The sequence below is a fragment of the Embiotoca jacksoni genome, unplaced genomic scaffold (genome assembly GCF_022577435.1).
Source record: "Embiotoca jacksoni isolate LCO1_2020_lvr unplaced genomic scaffold, fEmbJac1.0.p SCAF_74, whole genome shotgun sequence".
Classification (NCBI taxonomy): Eukaryota; Metazoa; Chordata; class Actinopteri; family Embiotocidae; genus Embiotoca; species Embiotoca jacksoni.
In genome coordinates, this window is record NW_027185430.1 from 526,083 (window position 1) to 540,978 (window position 14,896).

A 14,896-nucleotide genomic window follows, 5' to 3' on the forward strand; every position below is an offset into this window, starting at 1 on the left:
AGTTGAATTCCGGTGGCTTCGTTGTATTATTCTGAAGTCATAAGGATAACTGTATTATCCTTGTGTTGATCTTTTTGTTATATAATTCGGTTGTGTCCTAATCCTACTTCATATGCTGCAAAGCTTGTGAGTCATTAACAGTACATTTAGATATTCTTATTCTCGTGTAATTCTGTTCTGACTCTTGGATGCTGTTCTCATGACTGAATTAATATCTATATTTCTATAGATATATATATCTACATTTTTATATATATATATATATATATATATATGTAATTTTATATATATAAATATATATGATATAATAATTAATATTATATATATAAAAATACATATTTGTGTTTTCTGTCTTGTCTTCAGGTTAACTTGTGGCTGGAACTGGTTCCTCATCTCCACAGCCTCAATGAGGTCACCCAGCTCATCCCCACCACCACCAAGGTTGGTAATATATCTATGTCTCATTATGCTACTGTAAATTAACTACCTGAGTCCATAGTAAACGTTTTGGAGTCGACCCAACCAATGTAATAGAAGAAATTCAAAATGTGACATTCAGATTGTTTGTTGACCCAGTTCTCATATATTCCTGCCTTCAGAAGAATCTTTTAAACTCCTACTTATGTGGTTCAACGTGATAAGAGCAATTAAATTGCCCATGAAAGAAGAATTTATTATATTTTAAGAGTCACGCAGAAATGTTGTTTTATTATGATGAGAAGTGAATATACATATGGTGAGCAAATATTTTTCTTATACATTCATTTTACTCCCAGTCATCACAGGGACCTGTACAGGTATTATCTCTGAGATATCTTTTAGTTATGTCGGATCTTTGGCTGCTCTAACTATCTGAGAATCTGAGAACTGATTGCTGGAAAAACCAAACAATGTATTCCAGAAGAGTAAATCCATAGCTTATCTAATATTTTTTGCAAGCACAGACTGAATACAAATGAAAAAGGACAACAAACTAGACAGTACTACCTTCAGACCACTTTAAAGAGTAGAGCGTTGTATCAGATAATCAATATTTTACCATCAGTTAACACTTCATGAAGATACTCGATAATTTGTGCAAGTATCTTTTCCATAAGCATCCAGATTCAGCTGTTTTACGACTATGCCCCGGGAATGTGATTAGATATTTGAACAAATGCACAGGTGTTGAATTCTAAATCTGTTTGAGTATAAGAATTTGTGTGTATCATGTTTTAAAGCTACCAGTCCTCATGCTAAACTCATCCCCTTCTGGCTGTAGCTTCATGCTGCATAGCTGCATTGATTTAAGTTACTAAGGTTTGCATTCCAGAAAACAGCATCTTGTGGTCATGCAGATAATGAGTGCTTTCTGTAAGAGAAACTTCAGCAATAGTAGGCTTCAATTTAGAAAATAAAATTATCTTGTAAGCCTCTAAGTGAGTTTGTGGTTCATAGCCAGTGTAGCTTTGATACCAGAGCTGCCAGTTGGCATCCTGTCTCTTAGAAAAGTCAACTTTAGTCTTTTTTAATAATTCTCTAACATGAAAGTCCAGACCAAGCAAACCCTGGTTCATGTTTGTGTTTCTTTGTAATAATTTTATCCGTTCCTTTGGCTTTCACATTTCAAGTTTGCCGGCTCACTTAAGAACTTTGCAAGACAAACGTATGCTCCAATACGGAGACTGACTGGTTTGTAGATGGCATGTGTCTGATGTTTGCGTGTTATCACTTTGGCCAAAAGATGTTTCTGTTTGAATGGAGAGAAATCAATGAACAGATTCATTAAATTGCTTCTATATTATCATTATTAATAAATTGCGGTCCCCTGCGCCAACTATCGATCACAGCTTCAGTTTTCTGAAGGATAACAGTCTTGGAACTCGGCTCGTTTTAGTGCTTGCACAGCCACTCTGAAGGGCGGACCAATCAGAGACCAGTGTCAAAGGTTAACCACATTTGTTCTGCCCCTCCATCACAGTGATTGGACGGCTGGTGACAGTGATAGCGCAGTGCTAATATTTTTCGGCTCGTTCGTCAGTTGGTTGCGATCTGAAAACCTCTCATCTCGATGCAACTCAATCCTCCACACTGCTACTGTCAGAACAACTGTACAACTTTGTTGGAAATCAGATGTGCTTGTCATAAAAATATCCAGGGAGACATTAATTGTGTTTCATCTGGTTGTACACTTGAATAGTCACCGAAGAAAAAACAAAAAGAGCTGCATAGCAATGTCCGATGCCTGACTCCGCTCTCACGTTTGCAAAGCTGTAGTAACACATTATATATATATATATATATATATATATATATATATATATATATATATATATATATATATATATACAATGGGTACGGAAAGTATTCAGACCCCTTTAAATTTTTCACTCTTTGTTTCATTGCAGCCATTTGCTAAAATCAAAAAAGTTCATTTTATTTCTCATTAATGTACACTCAGCACCCCATGTTGACAGAAAAAAACAGAAATGTAGAAATTTGTGCAAATTTATTAAAAAAGAAAAACTGAAATATCACATGGTCATAAGTATTCAGACCCTTTGCTGTGACACTCATATTTAACTCACATGCTGTCCATTTCTTCTGATCCTCCTTGAGATGGTTCTACTCCTTCATTGGAGTCCAGCTGTGTTTAATTAAACTGATTGGACTTGATTAGGAAAGGCACACACCTGTCTATAGAAGACCTTACAGCTCACAGTGCATGTCAGAGCAAATGAGAATCATGAGGTCGAAGGAACTGTCCAAGGAGCTCAGAGACAGAATTGTGGCAAGGCACAGATCTGGCCAAGGTTACAACATAATTTCTGCAGCACTCAAGGTTCCTAAGAGCACAGTGGCCTCCATAATCCTTAAATGGAAGAAGTTTGGGACGACCAGAACTCTTCCTAGACCTGGCCGTCCAGCCAAACTGAGCAATCGTGGGAGAAGAGCCTTGGTGAGAGAGGTAAAGAAGAACCCAAAGATCACTGTGGCTGAGCTCCAGAGATGCAGTAGGGAGATGGGAGAAAGTTCCACAAAGTCAACTATCACTGCAGCCCTCCACCAGTCGGGGCTTTATGGCAGAGTGGCCCGACGGAAGCCTCTCCTCAGTGCAAGACATATGAAAGCCCGCATAGAGTTTGCCAAAAAACACATGAAGGACTCCCAGACTATGAGAAATAAGATTCTCTGGTCTGATGAGACCAAGATTGAACTTGTTGGCGTTAATTCTAAGCGGTATGTGTGGAGAAAACCAGGCACTGCTCATCACCTGCCCAATACAATCCCAACAGTGAAACATGGTGGTGGCAGCATCATGCTATGGGGGTGTTTTTCAGCTGCAGGGACAGGACGACCGGTTGCAATTGAAGGAAAGATGGATGCGGCCAAGTACAGAGATATCCTGGAAGAAAACCTCTTCCAGAGTGCTCTGGACCTCAGACTGGGCCGAAGGTTCACCTTCCAACAAGACAATGACCCTAAGCACACAGCTAAAATAACAAAGGAGTGGCTTCGGAACAACTCAGTGACCATTCTTGACTGGCCCAGCCAGAGCCCTGACCTAAACCCAATGGAGCATCTCTGGAGAGACCTGAAAATGGCTGTCCACCAACGTTCACCATCCAACCTGACGGAACTGGAGAGGATCTGCAAGGAAGAATGGCAGAGGATCCCCAAATCCAGGTGTGAAAAGCTTGTTGCATCATTCCCAAGAAGACTCATGGCTGTACGAGCTCAAAAGGGTGCTTCTACTCAATACTGAGCAAAGGGTCTGAATACTTATGACCATGTGATATTTCAGTTTTTCTTTTTTAATACATTTGCACAAATTTCTACATTTCTGTTTTTTTCTGTCAAGATGGGGTGCTGAGTGTACATTAATGAGAAATAAAATGAACTTTTTTGATTTTAGCAAATGGCTGCAATGAAACAAAGAGTGAAACATTTAAAGGGGTCTGAATACTTTCCGAACCCACTGTAAATATATATATACATACCTGTGTGTGTGTGTGTGTGTGTGGATTTGCAATGGAAGCAGGTTCAGATACCATCTATCTATCAATCCATGCAATATGGCGCTTCAACAGACCATAAATGCTGCTAAAGAGTGCAGAAATTTTCTTTATGAAAGAAAATATGATACAAAATAAAAGTTTGCATATATCCACCATATTTTTGAACATAATTTAAGCTCTTCAAAGCAACTACATACCTGACCGCTTGGTCTTCCTGTTTTCAGATCCCTCCACCAGAGGCTACCAACCGCACACCAAAGACCAAAGTTCTGGTGACCAAGCGTCCGAACCCGACTCCGTTCCCTACCGAGACCCAGGACAGCCACAACCAACCCCACCTGGTGGACCAGCGGGACTACTCCACGGAGCTGTCCGTGACCATTGCTGTGGGAGCCTCGCTGCTTTTCCTCAACATCCTGGCCTTCGCTGCACTTTACTACAAAAAGGACAAGCGCCGGCATGACGTCCACAGGCGCTGCAGCCCCCAGAGGAATGCTGCAAACGATCTGGCCCACACCCAGGAGGAGGAGATCATGTCCCTGCAGATGAAGCAGCACTCGGACCTGGACCGGGACTGCAGGGGGGTGGGTGACTCTCTGCATCCGCACGACGTGGTGCTGAGGACTGCCTGCCCTCCGGACTACACTCTGGCCATGAGGCGCTCGCCGGACGACATCCCACTCATGACGCCAAACACCATTACCATGATCCCCAGCACCATGGGAGGGCTCGCCTCGCTCCACTCTTTCAACACCTTCCCCAGCAGCGGGCAGAACAACACCCTGCCCCACCCGCACCCACACTCACACTCCACTACCCGGGTATAGCCCTGTGGATGCACCCATGCAGGCAGGACTCCGATGGCTGAGGCAAAAAAAATCCGCCTCTGCTGCAGCTGAGACTGAATGCTTGCTGACAAACACATACATCAGGAGCTGTTCACGCCAGCCTGGAGTTACCCGACACCCTGGAGTTACACTGGGACTGTGCGACACCCTGTTCATACCTGAGGGAATATAGTCACGGGTCTCGGAGGGTTTGGACCACAGGGGAAAAAAAAAGAACAATTATGTTTTTGTACAAAAAAAAGACAAGAAGAAAAAATACATATAAAGAGTTTCAGAAAAACACCCTCACAAGCTACAACAAAGAGGAGGATGTTTTTTTTATTATTATTTTTGTTCTGATATTGCAGCAAAACAAGGTACAGTAAAATACTTGTTCTTTCTAGCGACAGATATGGCCTCTGGGATCTTTTGACAAATGACTACTTGACAGTATTATCTGGAAGGAGAACAGAGCATCAGACACGCCTCGGAGGGGAGAAGAGTGGAGCACTTTGTAAAAGAAAGAAAAACATATTGTTTTCCTTTGGCATCACACTGCAGATTATTCTGTTTGTGGGGCACAAAGTAGATGCCGTGCAAACCAATTTAGGCATGTCTTAACATCGTGAATGGAAGCTGTGTAAGATAAGGCAAAAACAATTGTGAAAAGAGCAAAGGAGGGACTGAAAACTTCAAGAAAAAGAAACCCTGTATGCACAACCGAACCATTTTGAGGAAAAAAAAAAATCTCGCAAATACTTTTCGTCCATTTATTTTTGAGGATTGGGAACAATTTTATTGTATAGAACCTATTTACATATCTAGATCTGTACACTAAGCACCAAGGCTGTATAAGCCCTCTTTTCTTTGGAGGGGCTTCCATACTGCAAACCTGCCAGTGGGACTGAACCAGTGGGACGTGAGGATCCACCTACTGGCTTTCTGGCAGTTCCAACTTTGACACAGAGAGCTGGGGGACAAAGGATAATTGGATATTTTAGCACGATGCGCATGACAATTTATCTGCTTGATGGCTGCTCTGCTGATTATGTCATTATTAAGAATAATTTTCACCCTCTCCCTTGCATTGGAGAAATCCCCGACATATTTCCTGATTGGATTACAGGAAAACACACTCTGGCAGGACCGTGGGGAATGCAGTTCCAGGTTGTGGATGTTGTGGGCTGGAGATGGGAACAGGAAGGGGGAGGTGCTGGGAATATGGTAAATCTTTCTTGCATAACATAATATAGCTTGAGTGGAGCTGGGTATATAAGGACTAGTTTTGTACTCTGTGTCAGTACTACTTTTTGATAGTGATTCAGTCACATTACACTGTATCAATCAAAGTCATTGTACTTTCAGTTGACATCAATGTTACTTGCTATTCTACCTATTGGATCACGTATAGAAGTAATTACCTGCACTGTTTATTCCATTGCCCATTTTGCTTTACTTTAACCGGGAGGTGTGTTGACTGAAAAACAATATAGAGGCCCACTGGGGGAAAAAAAAGCAGTGAAAAATATGATAGACGCTCTGTTGAGCTGTTGAAACATGAATGCCTTTACATGACTAATACAAGTCAAAGGCCAAGCACAGGCGGCTCACACTGGCTGGAAGTCTATGGAAATGCACAGCAGGCGGCTGAGAGGGAGAGCTAGATTTCAGTTAGTTTAATTCCCATGACGCACTTTTCATCTAGTTTTCATTATCAATCAAGGTAGATCATGTTGAGAGGCACATTGTGGTCGATGTTAGTGTGCATGGGAAGGTGGCAGAAAGGCCTCTGACAGCAGCTGAGACCCGGCATCACCTCAGTTCGAAGAGCTACTACTTTTCTTTTTTGGCCTCAATCTTTTTCTACCAAGGATTCCTGACTGTCTCCTCTTTCATACTGAGCTGACAGCTCGGACTGTTTAGCATAACTGCTCTTCTCCGTCTTCAGTTGACTGTCTCCTGCAGGGCCATCTGCCATTGCTAACATCTTGAGGTCAGTGAAGCCTCAGCAGCTAACGATGTTCGCCACTGGTGTACAGCCTGTACAGTCATACAGCAAAGCAGACGGCAATCGAATGCAGTCGCTTAAGAGGTTGGACACACTGTGGGGGGTAAAGTGGTGATCTTCAAAACAGATGGAGTACCCTCGATGGCAAGCCTATTGTGCTCTAATGTAGAAATGTTTGCTCTCACTCAGATGTAGATGTGTGGAAGCCTCAGTTGTGAGAATACATCCGGCCCCTCTTGGCTTGCTCACAGGCACGTTGCAGTGATTCAACATAATGGGTACAGACGACTGCTATCCCGTATAACATGAGCTAGATGAGGGGATAAAATCTTAACTGTTGTAGGGAGTCTTGCTTTTTTTGGAATATGATTTAATTTGAGCAATTCATTAGATCTGTTTGTTTCAGATTGTTTCTCTGGACGAAATGAAAAGTTAGTTCTCAATCTGGGATTTAAATCTAATATCAGACATCGTCCTCATGGGCCGGGGATCTCTTTCAATGCCTTTACCTGTAAAAACACACCAACAACATAAAAAAAAAAGTGTGAATTTCAAAATCCAAAAATTCACAAGCTTTCGATGAAACTATACTTGCCCGTTACTGATTGCTAAATCACATGCTAACAAAAACGTGTTTAAACGTGTACTCAAACAACCTTGAACCTTGTGCTAAATAATTGGCCCCTGGGGTCCCCCCCCCCCCTCAAGAAGTAAACATTTATTATCGGTCTATTATTAAGATGGGGAGCTATGAGTGGTTGCAATCCAGCAGGTAATTTACCATATATCTCATCCAAGTCACAGCCAGTTGATCTATGGTCACCTGATGTGACAATGATCAACTGAAAAAAACAGCAAAATCATTGTCTGTTGTCTTGCAGTTTCCCAAACCTGCATGAATTTCCATCACATTTGAAGGTGACATTTCATATTGGTTCATGTCAGATTCTCTAACAGGCTTTTAGAGCATGACCCTACCTGCAATGTTGTCATATTTTACTAAACCTTTTTTTACTTTTAAACTCTGGGTTTATAAAATTGCAGCATGTGAAATTTTAAGTTGGCAAAAAAATACATTTGACTCTAAATGACTGAAGCAGTAAATTGCCACCCGCAAACATGAAGTACATCTATTCATGAAAGCATCGCAGGGATTAAGATAGCACATAGTTAGCACACTGCTCTCCGAACAAATTACAGTGGGGCAAAGCGAAGGCCACCCTCTGAATTAAACATATAATTGAACTGATGGGTAAATAGTCGAGCAATTGCAGGGCCATGCTAAGTAGTTGACAAGTGCAGATGAATCCGAATTAATAACTTGCATCTCGTTCAGTTGCCTGATTGGTGACAGGTAAAACATGCAAGCCAACTGTAACACGAGGAAAGCCGCAGAAGTGTTGGTCAGCACCTGACATGTCTGAAATTATAAATGGAAATTGCTTTCACTTAATGTATCGTGGCAGTTGTTAAAAAAGATCGAGCCTGCGTGGTGACTACATACAAATACAGTCCTAATGTTCTTGCACAGAACAAGCAGTCCTGCTGGAGGATGTAAAACCAGGCAGACAGAAACGTTGTTGGAGAGGAGGTGCTGCAATGACTCATGAATCAAGGGTTATATAACTGGGAAAATGCATTAAATAGATTTAACATTTTGACCAACTCTGTGTGACAAGCATGGCTACTGAAGCAAACTGAGATTGTACCATTAGTGAGGAAAAACTTGGGAAAATAACAACATCGGTTGACCTTCACATCCGAGAAGAGAAGCGATGGCTTGAGAGTTTGAGGCAGCTAATGGCAGCAAAACGTCTATCACTGAAAACGTACACAAGCAGGCCAGAACAAGAGCGTTGCAAGACAGATTCAACCTTGAGCTCGCTGCACAAATTGAGTCAGCTAAAGTAGACCTTAGCATGACTGATTGAAGCACTGGCTGGCTGCTGCATCCCGTAGTATTAAGATGTGAAACCGATTTGAAATAGGCAGCAGAGGAAGAGAAGACTGTGAGGAATCACTGGCTGACCACAGAGACCTTTAATGAGGCTGAAGCTGAGCGTGATAGAGAGTATCCTCGTTGTTTAACGGTATAACAGGCTACCAGAGTCGTAGCACAGAACCTCGCTCCTAAAACAGATTCCAGAAGTTCTGCTCTCGCAGTCATACTGAAAGACATCACAACTTGATTTCATTCATCTACCTGGTCAGGTAACTCTTTGAGGCCTGAGGGACTAATTACCATCCATTAGCTTTGTGTTGACAAGTTATTCACTACATGTTAGCCTGTCAGCTAGCTGTCATGTCCGTGAAGTTTGTATTGTGTGGTTCATTCACTGTTTCCTGCAAAATACTACAAACATCTTGAAAGCATTTCCTACCTCATGAAATCTTTACAATAATATATATATTATATACACATATATATATATATTCCTGCAGGACTTCAGCATTACTGCATGCATTAATACCTCATGAAATCATCATGAAGTAACTATAATCATGTTTAATAGATCATAGTCATTGATGATGTCGTCACCTTAATGCTTTAAATAATGTGTTGTTTGCATGAGATCACAAATGAAAGACTTTGAACTCATGTTACTTCCTGATGATTTCATTAGGTTTAGTTTTTGTGTGTGAACGTTGCGTTGTTTTCTTTAGAGTCCCATGTTGCATTTCTTCTCCTCTGCAGATGGCCCGTTGTTACCTGTATTGGTCATTAACATCCCACCTGCCTGATAAGAATCGCCACCCACTGCTATCGCCACACATGTAGTTCATGTCATCCACGTCTCCTGATGCACTATGGGGACCTTCTCATCCAAACATTGCTCCACAGCACCTCTAGTGGTCGGAAGCTCCACAGGGTACTTCTCCATGTTTGATGTTGATGCTCACTTTGTGAAAACCACAGCTCAAACTTAAATTACAACTTTCATTTAAGGGCTAGGACTTAACAAACTAGGGCTAACATCAGTTCATGATTGACTGATATTAATTTTACTCCATATAGATGCTTAGTTTCACTACTGAAACTACTTCCCTGTGTGGTTTAATCTAATCATTGTTTAAATGCTGCAGTTTTGAGACATATAATTACAACCTGAGAGCAGACAGAAGATATTGCCATTCCTACCAACAAATCTTACTTTAATTTAAACAGTTACTATTATTATTATTATTATTTTATTTTATTTTTTTTTTATTTTTTTTTATTCCAGACAGGAACAATTGACACACATTTTTACACTGTCCATGTTTAATTCCAGCCTGTGATCATGAATGAAGAGGATTTACCCCAAATTTTCACCAAAATGGAACAAAATAGAAAACTAAAATTTAAACCTCACTGTACTCTTTGGCAAATTAAACATAACATAAATATATGAAAGAGGTGCATTTAGCATGTTTGCTACATGAGAGAGTGAACCAGAAAATATGCCAAATGTTTTGTATGGCTTTTAGATGTTTCCCTGGACTTTCTTCTTGTCAGACTTGGATCAGCATTTACATGAAACAATGGTACTGTTTCTGTAAGTGGTACTCACGCAGCCTGCTGCACTTCTTCTAATAGCTCTTTTAAAGGCAGTGTAAGCCACACACCGTCCCTTAGACAGAGGAAACATTAGGCCTTTCAATTAAAAACTAATAACAATAAAACCCGACTGCACAGTTAAATGAGCAAATAAAATATGACAAGAAGCTAAAATCACAGCTTTTATACAGTTTACAAGCTGTGGCAGTTTACAAGGAAGATTATCGTGTTTTTTCTGAAGAGATTTTCTGAGGTTTATCTTTTTTCTTAAGTTCAGTGTACCAAAAAAAAAAAAAACAGTACGCCATTTCCCCACTTTTTTTTTTTTTTTTTTTTTTTTTTTTTTAATATGGTCTGTGGTTCATGATTGGATTCATTTTTGTAAGACCGTAAACATGGTGTTATTTCTTCCAGCCTTTCGGCAGCCATGTTGATGTCACTGAACGGATGCAGCGTGCATCAGCAGGAATGTGTTTCCATGTGTGAGTCTGGTTAAAACACTCGCATCTTTAAAAACAAATACAAAATAAAAAAAATAACACTAAATCAATGGCTTAGTTGTAAACTTTAAAACATATGACCTGCAAAAATATGCCAGTTCTTGTTGAGTGCATTTACATGAAAATCCATTTGTAGGTTTTGTTCATTTTTCAGTTACAAACATTCTCCACAGTGAATAACTGAGGCTTCTAACATTATATCCATTACTGTTTGTTTCTGCAATGTGCCTATTTTATTTTTCCATATTAAGAATTTAAATATCCAGTGATTTTGTGTCATGTGATATTTGGTTTGTCCTGAATAAGACTTGAATTTGGACTTATTGGCTTTGTGTTTGTGGCTCAGTGAGAACAGCGTTCACATCCAAATGGCAGATGGAAGATAATGTTCCAGAGTTGAGAATGACTCCCATCCGGTGTTACCCTCTTTTAAAAGTACGCGTCCATCATCAATAAAGGGGAACTCCGACCCAATCCAGGTAGCATTTCTTCAGTCATTTCTGTTGAATCCCAACACCAGTATGTTTTAACGAGCTAGTCGAGCAGGGGGAGCGTACATCCAAACCGTTTGGGACTGTAGACACTTAAGAAACCCGATTCCAGAGGGATGCTTCCCTTTTGTTCCTGTGTAAATCTCTACCCTGACCATGGTCGACAGTCAGCCTGTTGTCGTGTACGCGAGGGCGAGGACGAGCACTGCGAATGAATGTAACGTAACGTGCCATTTTCTGACCTCAAGTCGCAGCAGAAACAACAACAACAACAACAACCAATCCTCAGATTCACCCGGAGAGGTTTTTGTTAGCAGTCCGAAATCTAAAGGTGGATTTGTTCTTTGAATGCAAAGTGAAACGGAGGGGAACTATGTGAGCAGGTCTGGCATTTGTATTGTAGATTATTTGTCACTTGTCTTTCTTTCTGGTTAAATAGTAATTACTCTTCTGGAGCACAATAAATGATTTTAATATGCTAATATGTCTATTTTTTTTCTCTCGAGTCTTCATTTATTATTTTCCGTGGCTGTTGCTAAATTGACTAATTTAATTGGCGATGACCACATCACCTCTCAATCACTACACAAGTAATTACTGCGGCAATTTATTCGTGGTGAGATTGAATTTGTTTTCTATGACTGAAAGCTGAACAAGGTTTGTCTTGCTTGTTTGTACTCTGAAGCACTCACACAAGGAGAGGGTCTGCCATACAGTCTCATTGCAGTGGGCAAAACATGTTGATGAAAAAATATTATTACACTTTCTTCTCTTGTACCTTTAACAACTTCTTCCATGAGTTTTCTGTGTTTATGCTCTTTTTTATCCTCTTTTTTCTCTTTCTTTTTTATTGATTTTCTAGGAGGACTGAGTTTGTGGTGTGTACATTTGATGTTATGTTTCTCAAGACTATGTTGGACACATTATCTGTTTATAAAAGTGGACGTTACTTCCAGGTCTGAAACTGTCTTCAGCTGCAATACCAGCGAGTGCCACTAGAGGTCGGCTCCAAAAAGCCTCCGGCTCCATAGACTCCCATTCAACTTCTCTCATCAAATCCAAAGTGAATAAAATGTGTCCATCAGTTATCTCGGTGTTGTTAGCTAAAGTCACTCCTTCTTATTAGTTTTCTGGAGGTCCATCTGAAAATAATCCCTCATTCATTAGAAAAGAAGATTCAAGAAGACCTGTTTTTGGGGGCGTGTCTGTTTGATTGACAGGCCTGTGGTGCAGTCAGGTTACAGCTATCGGTGGGCGGGACGTAGTATCGTCAGGTTTCCAATCAGATCGGTCAGATCCACCGCTGGCTCCTCCCCCAGCTCGTCCAAATATGGTCACTTCCTGCTCCAAACCGCTCCGAACTATCAAGATGGTGACGGACAGAATCTGAACTGGAGGATTCGTAACGATGACATGGTCGCTGCTTTGTTGGACATCAGAGCAGCACATGGCTTTTTGAATTCGTGAGATGTGATGTTTCTGCAATATTAGACAGCTAGCTGTTCTTGTTATCTATCATCAGAGCTTTTAATCACCTTCAGTTTGCACAGTGGTGCCAAGACCTCAATGGACAAAAGACACATGAAACATATTTGGAACGTTTAAAAAGAACTCTGCAAAGTGAGAAAACACAGAAATGAGAAACAGCGTGAAGAAGAGGCTCCTTATGAACACAGTCTGATGCAATTTGGATGTAACTAATTGTCTATCTAGTCAGCCAGGCTCTTATTTGTATCTAAATTCACACACACACCTGCCACAAAATCTGTCTGCTGGCTCGTGTTGCAACATGCAAAAACATTTTGCAAAAACATTTTGCATGTGCACTGAAAGAGAAAATAAAAGGGTAGTCCACGGGGCGGTGAGAAGCGTGAGCCAGAGACATGCATGTTGACTAGAAACACAATGATGGTTGTTACAGAGCAACACAGTTCACTTACATATGAACTACTACTTCCACTATATTTCATATAGACCCCACTGAACAATACACTTGGATGTGAGAGATCATGATTGTTAATGTGGGCAGTAGAGGGCAGCTTGAAAAGATGCTTCATATAAGTGGCTATATGAGTTACATTTCTCTTTATAATGTTTTTTTATACATTTGCAAAACATGGAGAACCCTGTCTGTTTCTATCCAGCTGTAACTCGTGTAAATACTCATTATACACTTATGACATCAGCAATAAGTGTTAAAATTAGCAGGATGAGGTTTCCAGAGTCTAATTTAGCACGATAATTTATTCATTCTAACTTCTCTCTAACTGGAACTGAATAGAATATTATCCTCTTTTCCTCCTCATTGTGGATGTTCTCTTATTTTGTTTACACACATTGCTTCCTGTAACACAAATTAGAAGTTTTAAATCATTCAGCAGTGCTTAATGTTTTATTGTTTTTCATGCATGTGAGGAATTTAGTTTTCTATTTCAGTGCTATGAATGCACGATAAGAGCGGTAAGAATTCAGAGAAGTTTGCAGTGTTTTGCCCGAGGACCTAACTGTCTGCTTGTGTACCTCGGAGGGTTGCAAGGCTGCATTATGTTTTCTCTGATCATAACTATCACACGGAAACAAGCCCTGTCTCTGACACAATGGCCAAAACATGAAAAAGCTAACTGGCATTTTGTTTTAGTGCTAATTGGAAATCAATTGGAATTCATCCTCCTTGGAAAACGGTGGCATTTTCCCGCTCTTTACCGATGATTAAAAACAAATTATGCCAGAGACTGAGTGACATTTGGAGAGCAGGCGGCTGTTTGGAGTGGAGTGTAAAGGATCAACAGAGCATGTATTTATGTTCTCTACCGCTGCAGCTGTGTGTGTGTGTGTGTGTGTGTGTGTGTGTGTGTGTGTGTGTGTGTGTGTGTGTGTGTGTGTGTGTGTGTGTGTGTGTGTGTGTGTGTCTGACCAAGGGCACACACTACTGTGGGTTGCTCAGCCAGAGGGCCCTGTAGGACTAGCTTGATAAGGGAGGCTTATTTACCAAAATAATGCATCTCATCTCTGCACATCAAACAGTCCTGCATGGCCTGATAACCCCCTCTTTCATTTAGCACCACTGTTTGATGTCGCTGTGCTGCTGCTGCCTCGGGGCCGTTGTCGCCATCAGTACAACAGTTGGCTAATGTCTGTGTATTTTAGCAGTGTTTCACAAATAGATCGGTTACATAATGTTGCACCTATAGTGCTGACTTCCAATAAATGATGTGAGCTGAAGAAACATGACATCATTGTATAAAGTATTGATATCCTTTGAGCTTCTATTAATCAGTCGGAGGACGTGCTGGGTGGTCTGTGATGTCATCAGTGTTTGCCACAACTGCTGCCAATGAGGATTCATTTAGATTGAATCACAAACCTTCCTTGCATGGTTTAGCCCGAGCTTTTCCAACCACCAACGTACTAATTATGGGTTTTTGACTCCTCTAAAGTTAATCTTTATATTTCATACTTTGGTTCCAAGAGTTTTCAAAAGTAGAACGGGAAGCGGAGCCTTTTAGTTTTTAGGCTCTTCTCCTGTGGAACCAG

The 14,896-nt window shown here is 40.7% G+C and overlaps 1 protein-coding gene across 3 annotated transcripts in view; it reads left to right on the forward strand.

Annotated features, from left to right (window-relative positions):
• nlgn1 (neuroligin 1) overlaps nucleotides 1-11,844 on the forward strand; it is a 318,255-nt gene extending 306,411 nt beyond the window's left edge. For all 3 annotated transcript variants that reach the window (XM_069177521.1, XM_069177522.1, XM_069177523.1), the window contains 2 exons: nucleotides 364-441; nucleotides 4,223-11,844. In XM_069177521.1, coding sequence (XP_069033622.1) covers nucleotides 364-441; nucleotides 4,223-4,825 — 681 coding nt within the window. In that variant the 3' untranslated portion in view covers nucleotides 4,826-11,844. The remainder of the gene's footprint in view (nucleotides 1-363; nucleotides 442-4,222) is intronic.
• Nucleotides 11,845-14,896: the final 3,052 nt, after the last annotated feature.